The sequence below is a fragment of the Hermetia illucens genome, chromosome 1 (assembly GCF_905115235.1).
Source record: "Hermetia illucens chromosome 1, iHerIll2.2.curated.20191125, whole genome shotgun sequence".
Lineage (NCBI taxonomy): Eukaryota > Metazoa > Arthropoda > Insecta > Diptera > Stratiomyidae > Hermetia > Hermetia illucens.
In genome coordinates this window covers 122,169,491-122,187,355 of record NC_051849.1, presented here as the reverse complement: position 1 = coordinate 122,187,355, position 17,865 = coordinate 122,169,491, and the positions used below count along the sequence as shown (strand labels likewise).

The 17,865-nt window shown below is 43.1% G+C and overlaps 1 protein-coding gene across 1 annotated transcript in view; it reads left to right on the top strand.

The window, feature by feature from the left end:
* Window positions 1-17,045: 17,045 nt before the first annotated feature.
* LOC119647125 (non-specific lipid-transfer protein) overlaps window positions 17,046-17,865 on the top strand; it is a 57,266-nt gene continuing 56,446 nt past the window's right edge. The window contains 1 exon segment of the mRNA XM_038047912.1: window positions 17,046-17,090. Coding sequence (XP_037903840.1) covers window positions 17,046-17,090 — 45 coding nt within the window.

Below are 17,865 nucleotides of genomic sequence, written 5' to 3'. Positions count from 1 at the left end.
TCTGCACTTCCTATATCAGCATTATTACCTTCCTAAGCCGCATCAATCCATTCATAAAGACCGTTTTATTCCATTACAAGCATTTGGAATCAAAAACAACGGTGCCACAACAATTGCTAATGATTGCCCGAGGTATGTTGGCAATTAGAAATAAGGTTTTGTTTTACAGGAAACCTTAAAAACCGGAGGCATATTTTCATTTAAGCTAGAAAATGCATTAAGTGCGGTAAGTTGTAAAAATGTAGCCTAACGCAAGATATTGAAAAGTGAAATTAACTTCAAAATAGGGAATACGAGTATATAATATTAAGTTTATTTACATTATTGGCATTTACATCCTCACGGCGCCAAAGTGTTACATCGGACTATACAAACCAACACAAAAACTCAATAAGATTTAGTAAATAAGATGTTGGAATGCACAAATAATGTAATATATCAGTTCCAATAAACTAATGCCGAATTCCAATAAGAATGCATGGCTTATCAGAACTAAAGAACAACAAACAAGATTAGTTTTTGGTAAGAATTACATAATATTAGCCTGCCTACATAATATTAGACTCAGCTCACATTAGATTTGTTACTTTTTCGTTGCAATTGAAATTAACTAGTCAATTAATGGCTTTCAAACTGAACATAAAGATAATCGTTTTGGTTAAAATCTGGTTATCCTCAATCATTGCTACTCCCTAAAACCCGCCCGGAGGACTACACACGTATGTAATTTCACGCCACACTAAAAGAGAGGGCGCAACATAACAAAGCTCACGGCGCAACGATGTGCACTGTTCGACATCTCGCATCGTAATGACAATTACGACGCGACGATGTGCACTTCTCGAAATCTCTCAACGAAATGAAGTTGCAGGTTCGGTTGCTGCGTGTGCCAAACGAACCGGTAACTTGGTCACCAACTTGGTTCGTCGTTTGTGGGCGCTTTAACAGATGTCATAATACACTCACTGAACGACTTAGAACTATGCAAGAAATAGACAGACAAAAGGCTTTAGACTTTGTCATATTAGGAGCTGTAGAATCATACAACAACACAGTACACTCGACAATAGGCTATACACCATTCGAAATTCAATTCGGAAAACTCAATAAAAGCAAATTAACAGAAAGAATGAAAAGCAGAAAAAATATATGGATTTCAAAAATTAACCAGAAACGCGAGCAAAAACCCGATATAAAAAACAAACAACTCTACGTAAAGAAAACTTTTAGAAGGAAAAACGAACCTCTACTCGAAAAAAGAGAAATAGAAAAAGACAGTAATAAAAACATAATATTATACAGAAAAAAATAATAATAACTCCGCCGAAGCCGGTCCCAAGCTCGGTTGGGAAAGGAGGAGTGGTGGATAGCCTCAGTGGATAGCAGCGTCTCAGGGGATTTTGGATTAGACAAGTGTCGAATCCAAGCCATCCGCAAAGATCATCACGAGCCGCATGCCGGATATAGCATTGGTGACCTCCACATCGAAGCTATGACCCAGACAGAATTCTACAAGCACCTAGGAATTCTGCCACGAACCCATGCTCGAGTTGGTGATCTGAAGAATGTTCTGCTGTTCGAATTTCTGCGACGTGTAAAGCTGGTGCTAAAATCTCTCGGGGAAGAATAAAATAAGCGCGTTGAATGTATTCGGTATCCCTTCACTGGCTTATACATTCGGAATATTGCCGTGGACGAAGACCGATCTGGAAAACGTCCAGCGGCGGATACGGACAACTATGTCCAAATTCCGAATGCATCACCCAAAGTAGCCGTGGAGCGGATGAACCTGACATTGGAGGTAGGGGCATGGTTGACGTGGCGGCACAACATAATCGCCAAGTCTACTCGCTGCGTGCTTATTTTTACAGCAAAGAGCAGGCGAGTCCCTTGCATGCGGCTGTCTGTAAGGCAGACTGTAGACTCACTCCACTTAACTTGAAGGATCGATCTTTCATTCATCTGAGTGGGGTAAAGTCGGATCAAGAGCGGATCGATGAATGGAAGTCGAAGGCAATGCACGGTAAACACGTGAACTGTCTTTGGCAGCCATTTGTCGATTTGCATCTGTCGAACAGATGGCTGTGTGCTGGGGAGCTCTTTGCTGAGACGGAGGGGTTCATGTGTGCCATTCAGGACGGCGTGGTCGCCACCCGAGCTTATAAAAAGCTCATCATGAAAGAACGGGTGGAGAACGACCAGTGCAGAATGTGTGGTTCGGCGTTAGAAACGTTGGGCCATCTCATTTCTGGCTGTACTGTTATGGCACCGGTGCAATACATCACCAGGCATAATGCTGTATGTAAGGTTATCCATCAAAACCTTGCATACAAGCATGGGTTAATCACAAGAACATGCCCAGTTTACCGATATGAGCCGCAAGCAGTACTTGATAGTTATGCTTACAGCATGTATTGGGACCGGCAAGTTCTGACTGATCGCCACACTCTACACAACAAGCCTGACATACTGTTAGTTGACAAGATAGGTCACTCCGCGTATATTATTTATGTTGCTATCCCCCATAATAGCAACATTGAACGGAAATACGTGGAGATGGAGCTGAACTATGAGCCATTGGCTCGGGAAATCAAAGAAATTTGGCGACTCGAGCGGGTGGTTGTAGTTCCCATAATATTGTCAGCTACAGGTATTGTACCTAAATCCCTCACGGCTTCCCTTGATGTCCTGGGACTTTCGCACCATTCTGCATACGTGCTCGATGTTGCAGGGAGTACTCGACGGATTCTTCCACTGACCTACCACCGGCCACCACCACCAGTGCCCCTTTAGTTTTTAAGTAGGTAGGATCGTCCGAGCCTAAATGCTTGACACTTAGTGCTAGTATTAGGTAAAATCCGGCATCTGCCGAGATTCTGATAATTAGGACATAAAATTAACCTTGATAGAATCAAACGTCAACCCAAATACTATAAAAATAAAGAAACTGATACAAAAGAATTAATAAAGAAAGTCCCTATAAAATACCCAATAGAGAAATACGGTATTTCCATTTACGAAAATGATCTAAAAACCCTCGATAATAAAAATTGGCTCAATGATATTATAATAAACTTTTATCTAAATCTCATAATAGAAAATATTATAGAAATAGTATATGTATTCAATACCTTCTTCATAAACAAATATTTAGAACAAGGGTACGACTCTGTTAAAAGATGGACCAAAAAAGTCAACATATTTTACTACGACACAATCCTGATACCAACCTACATAAGAGGCAATCATTGGACATTAATAGTCATTAACAACAAAACCAAAACAATTTCCAACTACGATTCCCTTGGAAATAACAACAACTATACGTTAGAAAAACTACAGGATTATTTAAATCTGGAATCTCCAGACAAACTCAAACAAGTCGGAATACCGGAAGCTCGCGCTTCGGGTATAAAGGTTTTGTGTTCATCTTATGTAAGAAATTTCAAAGCACATTTTTCTATCCGTATATAGCTACAAATCCAACATATTCAGTTCTGTGCGCGAACATCTCAAAACATCTTGATGTTCATAAATTGATAGCTGATGAGCAAAAAGTATGCGCAAAAGGCTCTCGAGGCTGCAAAGAACAGCTTATCATCGATACCGTAGCTGTAAAGCAGGCTGTCCACCAAAAACGAAATATCTCGACAGCCTACATCGATTATAAATCAGCCTTTGACTCCATATTACATTCGTGGCTACTACAAGTGTTACGTTTGTATAAAATCAACCGGAATGTCGTTCTTCTCCTCAGAACAGTGATGAAGAATTGGAGCACGAAGCTATCGGTATCCTCACAAACGTCAGGAGAAATGCAAATCATGCGTGGCATTTTCCAAGGCGACTCTCTAAGCCCACTGTGGTTTTGTTTGGCTTTGAATCCACTATCCCATCTTTTGCATGAAAGCAAATGTGGGTTCCAAGCCAAGCATGGCATATTGTCGAAATGTACACTAAGTCATTTAATGTACATTGACGACATCAAATTGTATGCCAAAGACGAGAACCAATTTCGCTCCTTGCTGGACATCACCATCCAGTTCAGCAGGGTTATCGGCATGCAGTTGGGTTTGGAAAAATGTCGCATAAAAGCGATTGTTCGGGGAAAACACACCGACAACGAAGGATACAGTCAAAATAACATCCGAATTGAGGGTATGGTTTCGGACGACGTCTACAAATACCTCGGCATATTGCAAGCAACAACACCTGCTGTGGCAATAATTAAATCTAAGTTGCTGAGGTAATTTGAACGGCGTCTGGATCTTGTCCTTAAAACTGAGCTGTACGGGAAAAATAAGATCATGGCAATCAATACCTTCGCCATTCCCGTCCTTCTATACACTTTCGGTGTTATACAGTGGAGTAATACCGATTTAGAATCTGTCAATAGACGGGTAAGGGTAGTTCTTGCAAACAACAACATGCACAATAGAGCTGCCGAAAAATTGAGGATCACTATCCCACGTCATCAGGGAGGAAGCGGGGTACTTGATTTAAAAACGTTGCACTACAATCAAGTGCATTCTCTTCGTGAGTTTTTCTATGAGAAACAATCCTCTAGCCAAATACATCAGGCTACCGTCATGGCAGATAATAAATTATCTCCTTTGAACTTGAGAAGCAGAGAATGGGATCCCATGTCGAATGTTACTTCAGTCCAACAGAAGATCGACATGTGGAAAGAGAAACCCATTCACGGAGGTCATATCAAAAATTTGTTGTTATCAGGCATTGACATCGAAGCCTCCAACAAATGGTTGACTAATGGTGTACTGTTCTATGAGACCAAAATATTCCTAACTTCAATTCAGGATGCTTCGCTCCCAACAAAAAATTATAAACGGCAATCCAACACATAACATCTGTGTGTAGGATGTGTGAGCGGTACCGAGTACACCAATCGGCATAGCTCCGTCTGCAAAATTCTCCATCAAAACCTTGCGTTGAAGTATAACTTAGTGGCAACCTACCATCCTTACTATAAGTATACTCCGCAGAGAATCCTGGAAAATGATCGGGTCAAACTACTGTGGGATTACACTATTGCCACCGACCACAGTGTTAATCATAACAGACCCGATCTAGTTCTGCTTCTGAAGGAAGAACGAGCGTGCTTTATAATTGATGTAGCCGTACCGTTGGACCGGAACACTGCTGAAAGACAACACGAAAAAATCCGGAACTACGGCCCCTTGGCAGACGATATGAAGCAGACTTGGAGACTACAAAAGATGGAAGTAGTCCCAGTAGTAGTTTCAACGACGGGATTAGTGCCGCAGAACTTACATAAAGCGCTGAAAACGCTCGATCTTGGGACTGGACTATACATGGAGATGCAAAAAGCGGTTATTCGTGCAACCTGTGCTATAGTCCGAAGAGTCCTGTCTGGTAACAATCTGACCTAATAGGTTTCAGTCTTGATCCGCACTGTCTTCGATTCAAGATCCATGTCTCTGTAGTGTAGAACCACTGCTTCATTGGCTGAAGTGTTTGCGACAATCGGGGTGTAGTAATACATTTTCGCATGGTCGCACACACTTTGCGTTAAAACGCATCATCGCTGTGATGCGGGCCTTCGGATGTAACCTTCAGCCCATCCTTAGGTTGATCGCCCCTCGGACCGGTTGGGCGGGAAGAGGGTTCGTGGGTTTGACCTGTCTGGGAAGAGGGTTCGTGGGTGACCTGTCCGCGCCTCCTGATTGTTACCACTCTGTTCCGTCACCACGAAAATAGGGGAAGGTAAATGGTCGTGCAGCTAAATGACGGCATAATACCTTTTGCAACTGTGGAGGAGCTGCGGGAAATATGTGGTAGAGTCGATGACAACAAGGCCCCGGGTTTGGATGGCATCCCCAACCGAACTTTGAAACTGCCAATGAAGATAAGGCCCGGCCTTTTCGCCAACACCTTCGAGGCGTGCCTAAAAGAAGGAATATTCCCTGCCCAGTGGAAAAAGCAAAAGTTGGTGTTGCTTCCGAAGCAGCAGAAGGCAAGCCACCTGGAAACCCAGCGTCGTATCGTCCTATCTGCTTGTTGGATAAAATGGGGAAGATGATGTAGAGGGTCATCATCAACAGACTCCTACCCATCGTCGAAGCCAGCAATGGTTTGTCGGAACGCCAGTTTGGTTTACGACGCGCCCACTGTATGGTGGACGCAACTGACTTGGTGGTAAACCTGGCAAAAGGTGCCCTCATTACTGGCGGCTGCTGTGCCGTGGTGGCGTTGGATGTCAAAAACGCATTCAACTCAGCCAACTGGAATAGAATTAAAGGGGCGTTGGCTGACACAGGTGTCCCCGGATACTTAGCGAATTTGGTGGAAAACTACCTCTCAGAGAGGACTCTCTGGTACGGGACGGATGAGGGCCCCAAAGAATACATTGCCACAGTCGGGGTACCACAGGGATCGGTACTTGGTCCCCTGTTGTGGAATATCATGTATAATGGGGTGCTTGCTCTTCCCGTCCCAGAAAGGACTACGATTGTCGGCTTTGCTGATGACCTAGCTGTGGTTGTTGCAGCAAAACACCCAGAAGATGTGGAGGTTTACGCAATGGAAACAGTGAGAGCGGTCCTTGCTAGAAAAGGCCGGGTTGACCTTGGCGGACGCGAAAACGGAAGCGGTGTTAATAACTAAACGCAGGAAAAATAACACTGTAAAAGTGGAGGTCGGTGGACATACGGTCGTATCAAAGCCGGCTATCAAATACCTGGGGGTAATAATTGACACCAAATTGAGTTTTAGGGAACACCTAGAGTATGCATGCCCAAAGGCAGCCAAGGCCACCACGGCACTTGCAAAAAGTTGCCAAATATAAGTGAACCGAAACATTGCCGAAGGTTAGTGCTAGCCGGAGTGGTGCGCTCCATCCTGCTCTACTCGTCACCTGTGTGGGCAGAGGCGCTTGCAAACTATCGGAGACGGAAGCAGAGTCAGCTGAGTGTTTGCAGTGCTTATAGAACAACATCAGATGAGCCAGTATTGGTGGTGGCACGTATGATCCCTGTCGACATTCTGGCTAAAGAAATGAGTGTGCTGTACCATGCAAGACATGTGGAGGGGCACGCACAGCGTAGAAATGCGGCAAGGTCAGAGTCGCATAATTTCTGGCAACGCAGATGGGACGAGTCTACAAAAGGTCGGTGGACGCACATTCTCATGGTCAACGTTAGGGTGTGTCTTGAGCGGAAACATGGGGAGACCAACTACCACATTACCCAGTTTCTCACGGTACACGGTGGTTGCTACATGCAGTATCTGCACCGCTTTGGGTTGGATGAATCTCCGAACTGTCCCAGATGCGATGGCATCCCGGAGGATCCAGAGCATGTGACGTTTCATTGCCCACGATTTGCGAGGGAGAGGAGTTTAAACCAGGTGCTGGACAGGAGCGTGACCACGAAGAGCTTGGTTGCGGAGATGCTGCAGTCCGAAGAGAAGTGGCTTGCGGTTGGTTCCACAATCATCCAAATGCAGGAGGAGTTGCTGAAGGAACAAAGAAGGAGTAGTGCCTAAGAGCAAACCTACCCGGCGAAGTAATGCCTGGTGGCCCCGCGGCTGGAAAGACCAGGGGTGATTTTTAGTGGGTGCGAATCGCATGCGCGGCCGCTGTAGCGCCAGCGTTCGGGAGGCGGAGCTAGGGCGGACGTGTCTTTCTAAGATTTTTTTTGAGTTGCAAACGCACAGCTGCATGCGACCAGACACGTGTCATGGGTTGCGGTTAATGACATGACCCACCGGGTCAGCTGCGGACAAGCAGAACGTTTCCCTTTGTGTTCGTCCTCCCTTACCGATTCTTCCGTTCAGGGGGAGTAAACCTCCTTAACAAATCCGTAATCCGGGGTGAAGGGATCGACGTACCTATCGGATGAATTGCAGTGACGTTACACTGTATTTCAGCTGCTCCCCTCCAAATACCTTCCCTACCTTTGGAGGTAACCATGGGACATTGCAACATTGGGGCTCTGTTGCAGGGTTGACTGCCTCCCCAACACTCGTGGGAACAAAATTGGGGAAAATTTTTCAAATTCTTTTGATGGGACCCCAGGGACACGAAAACAGTACCCAAGACGGTTAAGGGTCGTTGAACAACACCAGAACGGCTCTTCGTCCTTGGATGTGTTGGCGGTTATGCCGTCAACCAACAGGGACGGGAGACCTAGGCGTCGTATGGTTTGGACGAACCAACTTAACGAATTTATCGTTCGCGCCTATTACCGTGTCACGGATTTGGAACGGAATCCATCAGGGTACCGACACCGACTCCATGACGCGTTCATAACCCGCTTCCCGGAACTATGTCATGTTCCGGAGCAGAGCGTTGTCAATCAATACCGGGTGATCGTGAAAAATAATCGAGTTGGCCTACCAACTAGGCAACAAATATTCCAAGAGGTTTCACTTGAGCTCGGTCTTGAGTCACCAACTTACCGTACTGAACAAAGGAGCAACACGAATACTCCACTTATAAGACACTCCATGAACCCAGTGATCATGAGAAGCTTAGTAACTGGGGATGTCGACCCAATTTATAATGAGGCTTTGACCGCATTCCAGGTCGCATTCACAGAATATGCTGAGATTCTCCCAGACGCTAGGCCAAAGATCCCAAAACTGAAGTTTACTTCGGCAACTACTAACATCATTGCTGCCGTTGGCAGAATTTTGGCTGATCGTTTGGCTAGCGAGATTACTGCTACAGAGATTCACTGTCTGATCTACGCTGCAGCTGCCACGGTTATTCTTCTTCATAATCATCATCTTAGACCGAATAACAGAGGTATTCGCTGAAGGACTTTACCGTTCTGGGTGTTTGGAAACAACAAAAGAGTCGAAAAGTTGAGAAAGGACATTGACCGTGTCACGTAAGCACTTATTGGAAATTCATCACTAAGAGTACACAAATACGTTGCAAACATCATTGGAAACTACCATCTGTCCAATAATATGCCAATCGAAGAAATCCTCGAGGTGCTGAAGCAGAAGCTTGCGGTATGCTCCAATCGCATCCATAGGTATCAAAAAAGCTTTCAGCGAAGAACAGATAACACCTGGTTCTTCCAGAACCAACGGGAATTCTACAAAAATCTCACCAACTCAGATAGGGAAAGTAACCTCGATCTGAATCAGGCAGAACACTTCTGGAGAAGTGTTTGGAGCTAATGCAGCCATTGCAATTTAGAAGCAACGTGGCTCCCACACCTTATGCGTTCATACGAAATGACCATGCCTGACGTAACTGAAATGGACGTAGAAGCAGCCCTTGACAAGGCAGGTAACTGGAAGGCGCCAGGAGTTGACAAGATTCACAACTTCTGGCTAAAGCGGTTCAAGAGCACTCACAGGATATTGGCAAATCAATTTAATCAAATGATTGCCGATCCTGATTTAGTTCCACAATTTTTCACCAAGGGGATAACTTTCCTCATCCCCAAGGAACAGGGTGCCTCTTGCCCTTCAAAATATCAACCAATTACTTGTCTTCCTACCATCTACAAGGTCTTCACTTCAGTTCTGTGCGCGAACATCTCAAAACATCTTGATGTTCATAGATTGATAGCTGAGGAGCAAAAAGGATGCGCAAAAGGCTTCCGAGGCTGCAAAGAACAGCTTATAATCGATACGGTATCTGTAAAGCAAGAAATATCTCGACAGCCTACATCGATTATAAATCAGCCTTTGACTCCATATCACATTCGTGGTTACTACAAGTGTTACGCTTGTATAAAATCAACCCGAATGTCGTTCTTCTTCTAAGAATAGTAATGAAGCATTGGAGCACGAAGCTATCGGTATCCTCACAAACATCAGGAGAGATACCAGTCAGGCGTGGCATTTTCTTTAAGCCCAGGTTTTGTTTGGCTTTGAATCCACTGTCCCATCTTTTGTATGAGAGCAGATATGGGTTCCAAGTCAAACATGGCATATTGTCGAAATATGCATTAAGCCATTTAATGTACATTAGCGACATCAAATTGTATGCCAAAGACGAGAACTAACTTCGCTCCTTGCTGTTCAGCAGGAATATCGGCATACAGGTGGGTTTGGAAAAATGTCGCATTAAAACAATTGTTCGAGGAAAACATACCGACAAGGAAGGATACAGCCATAATAATATCCGAATTGAGGGTATGGATTCGGACGACGTTTACAAATACCTCGGCATATTGCAAGCAACAACACCTGCTGTGGCAATTATGAAATCTAAGTTGCTGGGGGAATTTGAACGGCGTCTGAATCTTGTCCTTAAAACTGAGCTGTACGGGAATCAACACCTTCGCTATTCCCGTCCTTCTATACACTTTCGGTGTGATACAGTGGAGTAATACTGATTTAGAATCTGTCAATAGACGGGTCAGGGTAGTTCTTACAAACAACAACATGCACAATAGAACTGCCGAAAAATTGAGGATCACTATCCCACGTCATCAAGGAGGAAGGGGGATACTTGATTTAAAAACGTTGCACTACGATTAAGTGCATTCTCTTCGTGAGTTTTTCTATGCGATCACACTATTGCCACCGACCACAGTGTTAATCATAACAGACCCGATCTAGTTCTGCTTCTGAACACTGTTGAAAAACAGCAACAAAAAATCCGGAACTACGGTCCCTTGGCAGACGATATGAAGCAGACTTGGAGACTACAAAAGATGGAAGTAGTCCCAGTGGTAATTTCAGCGACGGGGTTAGTCCCGCTGAACTTACACAAAGCGCTGAAAACGCTCGATCTTAGGGCTGAACTATACATGGAGATGCAAAAAGCGGTTATCCTTGCAACCTGGGCTATAGTCCGAAAAGTCCTGTCCAAACCAAGGATTCAGTCCTCTACTTACAGTAATTGATAGTTTTTTCCAAATACGCTTGGGCGTTATCAGTTTTCTACTTACAGTAATTGATAGTCTTTCCAAATACGCTTGGGCATAACCTGTTAAGAATAAAGCCGTTGTGTAGTTACTAAAGTTATGCAAGAAATTTTATCCCAATAACGTGCTCGTAGAAATCTACAGACAGAGAATGAAAAAAAAAATATGAAATAAATCACTACTCAACATATAGTTCGTTAAAGTCCTCAATTGTTCAACTCTTAAAAGTCTTATGTGGGAAGAATTCAGCGTGAAGGAAAACTACAAATGGATCCGAACATGTAAAAAATTAGTACGAAAATATAATACAACCCAACATCGCACTATCAAAATGAGATCTGTGGACGTTAGTACTTCCAACGAGATAGATCTGATATACATTGTGTACAAGAAAGAAAGAGTATCGTCTAAACCAAGATATAAAGTAGGAAGTTTTATTCGAATTTTCTTCTTTTTCTTCAGCCTTTGTCCCGTTCACACGCGGGGTCGGCTCGTCGTGATCGGTTTCGCCATTTGGCTTTATCGAATGCCGGATCTGGGCGCAATCTCGAATCTTTCAAATCCCCATCCAGAGTATCAAGCCACCGTTGTTTGGGCCTGCCTTTTGGTCGTTTACCATCGACTTCGATGTTCAGACCAATCTTGGCAAGTGAATTCTCGTTAGCACGAATTGCGTCACCCTGCCATCGAAGACGGCTCTCTCGCAACTTTTCCACAATCGGTGCAACCCCATAACGATCGCGGATATCCTGATTTCGCATGTGACCAAAACGTGGCACGCCACTAGTCCAGCGTAACATCTTCGTCTCCATTACCGCAAGACGCCATTCATTGTCTTTTATAGAACACCACTTCATCCAGGTTGCGTTAATGCAGGAAGAAATTTCATAACGCAGTTCCCCATAGACTGATAGCGTTGACCCGAGGTATTTAAATCGCTCAGTACTGGGCAGATCACTGCCGCTGACAGTGATTGTGCCTGTTTCATGGGGATCGGTTGTCAAAAATTCAGTTTTGTTTTAGATTCAATCTGAAACCGTGTTGCATGAGGCGATCATTCCATTTTTGGACAAGTTGCTGGAGATAATTTTTGCTATCAGATGCTAGGAAAACATCATCTGCATAAAGCAGTGTGTAGGTCGCTGGACGTTGGATATCCCGTGTGACGGTGTCGATAACAAGAACAAAGAGGAGTGGTGAGAGGGCGCTTCCTTGATGAACACAGTTTTTGGCAAATCCGGCTTAATTCACGGTTATTTCAACGATTTCGCGAATACGGTTATTCGAATAAGCGAGCATAAACATGTCTTTGAGAAGGGTTATACTCCAAACTGATCTACAGAATTATTTAAAGTGCATGTGGTAAAAGAAACAGAACCTCGAGCTTACGTTTTTAAGGATTATCAAGGGAACTTAATTCCAGGCGGATTTTGTGAATTAGAGCTTAGTACCCGGATGTATACCTTATTGAAATTTTAAAAACACGAGCGGCTTTTTCACACATATCTACAAGGCTTATGATATCGTCAACGATCAAGGGAGCACATGCACTATGCATTAATTCACATGAAAATTGAATATTGATATTTTATAAGTAGAGGTGATTTTGCTTTGCAATGTAAAAATTTGATAATAAAGATTTCAGACTAAATACGTGAACTTGTTTCATTTATTCAGTCGAAATAAATGTACACTGACTGGGTATTTTAAGACGCAGAAAAAGCCCCATTGACAATCCTACCGCCACTAGATCCTATCCGTTCTACCATACACATGCACTTCGAAAATAAAAGCGATACGACAACATACTGTCTAATCTTTCTTCTCAACCTGCTTGCAAACATTCACCTAGATTCCACCCGTTATACTGTTCGCTTACTCGTGAAAGGAAAAGAGAGACCACAATGTAGTATTTCTTTCATAGACTCCGCCTCCGCACAATCTTGCACGCAAAATAAACCTGTCCGGCAACACCATGTTCCTAACCCCAGCCAATCAGCAGCAGGCGCCAAGCAACCATCGGCATCACGATCGAAAACCTATCTTCTCCAATTCCTTTTTGAAACTATTTTCTTTATGCGACTATGCTTAGGTGGGTCACTACCATACAAAGTACAATTTAAAAAATATTTCGCCAAATCTATCTTGATGCTCCATAAAACACCAAATAAAAAAGTTTAGCATCAAAGTATAAATTTTACAAAACACGACCCTCATATTGTAACACCACCCTTACATAAAATTGCAATTGGAAATTCTAGAAAAAGCCACAACCCAACAAACAGCTCTTTAAGGGCCCTCCACAGCTCAAAACCAATTTGTCAAACATATCCCATAAAACCCACACCAAAATCGTCTCCATACCCCTTTAAATCGGAAGCCTGAACATGACAAATCAACTTTCAAAAAATTCAACTTTCACGCTACAGCACCACCCTTACGACCAATCATACCAATTGCACACTACAGCCCCGCCCCACAACTAACCGGTTCCCCATACAAATCCTATAGGTGGCTGCTCTTTACCAAAAAGTGAACCAAGTCTGACAGCCATTGAGCTTCTTCTCCGAACAGCTGAATCCCGTTCAAAGGAATAATATTACCTACGATCGTGAGCTATAAGCTGCGTACCTCGCAATCAAGTACTTCCCATACTCCCTTGCAGGCAGGCCGTTCACAGACCATAAACCACTCAATTTTGTTTTCACACAAAATCCTGACAAAGCCGCCCCGCGCCAACTTCGGCACTTGAGTTTTATGAGCCACTTCTTCACTTCTGACATTCAACACGTGTCTGGAGAAAATAACTGCTGACGCTTTTCCACGTGTTGCAGAAGTCAAGAACCCCGCCACCGTCGATTTTCCGGCAATCGCCGAAGCGCAGAAGGACGACGCATTTCATCAGAGTTTGAGGGTCAATTCCGAATACACATTTGGGGTGTTTTCTATTTTCAGCTCCACATTCAGTATATACTGCGAGACCGGAGACAAGGGACCAAGGTCATATATTCCGGCCGGTTTCCGAAAGGAAGTATTTCACGCCGTTCACGAAATGGCGCACCCGAAAATATTTGTGGCCGTCCATGAACAAGGACATGAATTCTTGGGCGAAGCAGCGCATCGCATGCCAGTAACTACAAAGCATGGGAGAAAAGAGGTAGGAGTGTTCCCTCGGTCCACCAAGCGTTCCCACACAATCCATCTCGACATCATTGGCCCTTTGTAAGACTCAGCTCGCACGGTTTCAAGTAATCCTTCACAATCATCAATAGGTTCACGCGGTGGCCTGAGGCAATACATCTGAAAGGCATTACTGCACAATCTAGTGCTGGGGCCCTCTGTCGAGAATGGATTCCATGCTTTGGTGTGCCGGTAATTATAATCACGAACCAGAATTAGGCAAACTCCTCGACTTTAAACGACACCGAACAATCGCGTACTATCCGCAGTCCAATAGGAGGCTCGAAAGGTGGCACAGGACGCTAAAGGCCGCTATAATGACCCACCATCTTCGCCTCCAGTGCCGCAAGACGCCGTTCATTGTCTTTTATAGTCTCTTTTTAATATCATTAATAATAAAATTTATTAATGTTCAAAAGGATTAAAAGCTGGGAGTCCGCACTCACTTACTGACGAACCGAACCACTTGGGGAGCAACTTACTCCCTCTTTTGTAGTTCCCCGACTCCTCTTTTTTTGAGTTAAACCCAAGTTTACAAAAAAAAACACAAAAAGTTGACTGACGGTTTCGTCCAGGGCAGAAGCAACTCATCAGACGCCGCCTCACCTCTGCCCTGGGAGCAGCGTGACCGAAAGTAACGGTGGATGGAAAATGCTCCACTCAAATATAATCGCAAACACGTAATGGGTACGAATTATATTTAAGTGAAATCCGTCATCAGTCTAGACCTAAACCAGGCCGATGTAAATAAATAATATTTTTTGTTGAGGATGCTGGGAGTCCTAAGTCCGCACCCACTTAGTGACGGACCGAACCACTTGGGGAGCAACTTACTCCCTCTTTTGTAGTTCCCGGACTCCTCTTTTTTTGAGTTAAACCCAAGTTTACAAAAAAAGGCAAAAAGTTGACTGACGGTAATAATAAAAATTATTAATGTTCAAAAGAATTAAAAGCTTATTTAACCCATACAGGAAGGATACCTTCGCACGTTTCGAATCACTCCGCAAACACATCGGATGTACATTTCAGCAGGGGCTTTATTCGATATGCGTCCAGACTCGGGGCTTTGCTGCCGCCTATTCGACCGCAGATCTCCAGCAGTTCGTTCCTGGTGACTAGCGGTCGGCGCCACATTCAGGGGCTGCTGGAAGGTATCAGTATCCTCTTGCTGGCGAAATAACTCCTGGATGATTTTCAATAAGAGGGTAAGGCGCGGGATCTGTGAAGATGCACGGCCTCTGAGTCGTCTCGTCACGATTTTACAGGCGCACCTATGTATCATACATAATAGGTTTAAAAAAAACACAACTATTATTAAGAAAGTTAATCAAAATTTTGTGTTTCACGTGAATTTACCGCAATTTTAGACTTGTATGATATCATGATCACGTAAAGTGAACTCATGAATCGCAGAGTTTGATATATCAATTCAATTAAATTTTTAGCTGTGTATGAATCGAAAAAGTTGGATAGGAAATTTTCCACACAAGATGCATCCGGTATTCCGACTTGTTTTCTTTCCACCGGTAGTTTTTGAATTTTTAGAGGTGTCATACCTTCGGCTGGCAGTGTACCTCAGAGCCCAATCCATAAATTTTCAAAAAATTCAAAAATTAACTGCCGTAACTCGTCCTCACTCTCGCGTTAGTTGTGCATCGCCCGTATTTGTGTTAAATACAGCACCTGGGTCGGATGATAGTTTGCTCATTTGTCCCAATTGTACTTCACACTTTAGATTGTCAACCTCGCGCCTTTCCTAAGTAAAATGTGTAAAGTTGGAAATAAAATGGGATTCGTGCGCGGTTCAAAAGACGCCGTTTTAGTGTACAATGAAGATTTCAGGTTGGCAAAGTTTGCTTCACGTTGGCAAGGTTCATTCTGATGGCAGAATACGTAATTTGCAATTTGGCGGTGCTTTTCATTTTCGCCAATTACTTTTTATATAATTAATTTGAATTCGAAAAAGCTTGAGAAGGCGTTATTTCATTTGGAAGTGCTAACTACTGATGTCACTTGCAGTAATTCCGTCACTTCTGTTTATAAAAGTTAAATTAAGCCGGAGTGGCCTTAGTGGCATAATTTTCATAACATGAAATATGCACGCAGCTTCAATATACAATGAAGATTCCAGATCGGAAAAGTTCGCTCCATGTCGACAAGGTTCGTTCTGATGACAGATTAAATTGACGGCACTTGTATTAGTTCCGCCGCTTCCATTCATAAAAACTAAATTTAAGCCGAAAGTATGTGCACTCTCAGTGGCATTTAATTTTATGATGTTCATAAGATAAAATATGCACGCAGATCGATTGTGCGCGGACAAAATCGCGGGATTGCACATAATTTTCAAGTTTCTACAATTAGCGTATGCATCTTCCTATATTTTATGTTATGAAATTCATACAATAAATGCCATTAATACCTCCTGCTTAAATTATTTTTTTATGAATGGAAGCGATGGAACTAATGCAAGTGACATTAATAATTAACGGTTGCAACGCAAATAGTGCCTTCCGTAGTTCTCAAAACGAATGCAATCAAATTATTTATATTCAAAAATTGCAGCCGAAAATGGAAAGCACCGCCATATTGCAAATGACGTGAAGTGTCAACAAACTATTATCTGTCACGCATTGCAAAAGCTCAATTTTCTGAACTTTTTTGCGTGGCGCATTGCGCAGCGGAGTTGTTGTATATTGCCTCATACAAGTCCGTGTAATGAACTTCATTTGACAGCTCTCTCGCCCCGAACGCACGCAGCCACTGCGCTGTTGTGTTTGGCCCTTCTCTCGTCCGCATTTCGCACGCATCGTGTTTGTGTTTGGGCCTTTAATCTGTTGCAATTTTGCTGCTGCGGCTTTACATATAAATAATAGCCGACAGGGAATAGAGTGTCATTTTACTTGCGAGAAGTGCGTGTGAGTTTGTTGCCGGACAATTGCTTCAACAATTTGAGTTTTTTCGTAAATTTAACTTCAGGGAGTGTAAAAAATGGCGAAAAGGCGGGTTTACGTTATTGGCTGTGGAATGACTAAGGTAAAAGATCGTTTAAAGCATATACATATGCGCATATATACAGTAACGCAAGCAGTGTCAAGCTTCAAACAAATTTTGTGAATAGATTGTCGGTTCAAAGGTGGCAACAATCTTCGAACTTTGCTCGGGTATAAGTGATAAACCGTGCAATAACCTGATATGAATATGAGATAAGAGTGTCCGTCAGAGATCATCGGGCAATTTCACTTATAATAATAAAAAGTGTACATGCGTTTGTAAATTGCGTATTGTGAAATTTCTTTTGGAAGGACTGATAATTCTACGAAAATTAATCTGCGTTGGTAGCTGTATGTTGGAGGTCAATACAATAGGCAAAAAAAAAAGTTTCGAAGTACAAATAAGGTTGCTTCCAAAGCAGCCCGGTTACGTTTCCCATTCAACCTCATGTCTCTGTTACCATTGCAAGGCATTAGTGGAAATAGCCCATCGTATCAGTGGAATATATTCCTTTATATTCACATTTAAATCAACATTAACCCTTAACTAGCATCGATATTTATAATTCCATTGCTGGTATCAGAGGTACAAAGTGACTTCTTTTTAAATAATAATGCTTCTTTCAAATTGGGTCAAATTAACTTTTACCATAAATCATTCACTATATATTGACTTATTATTGTAGTCGACTTGGAGCAAAAAAAAGTGTGCCCTGGAGTCCACTTGGAGCCCACATTACCAGTTAAAGGTTAAAAGATGCGCTCCAAAGGCGCAAAAAGAATGCACGGTGTTTTTGCCATTCCAGGCCATGTATTTT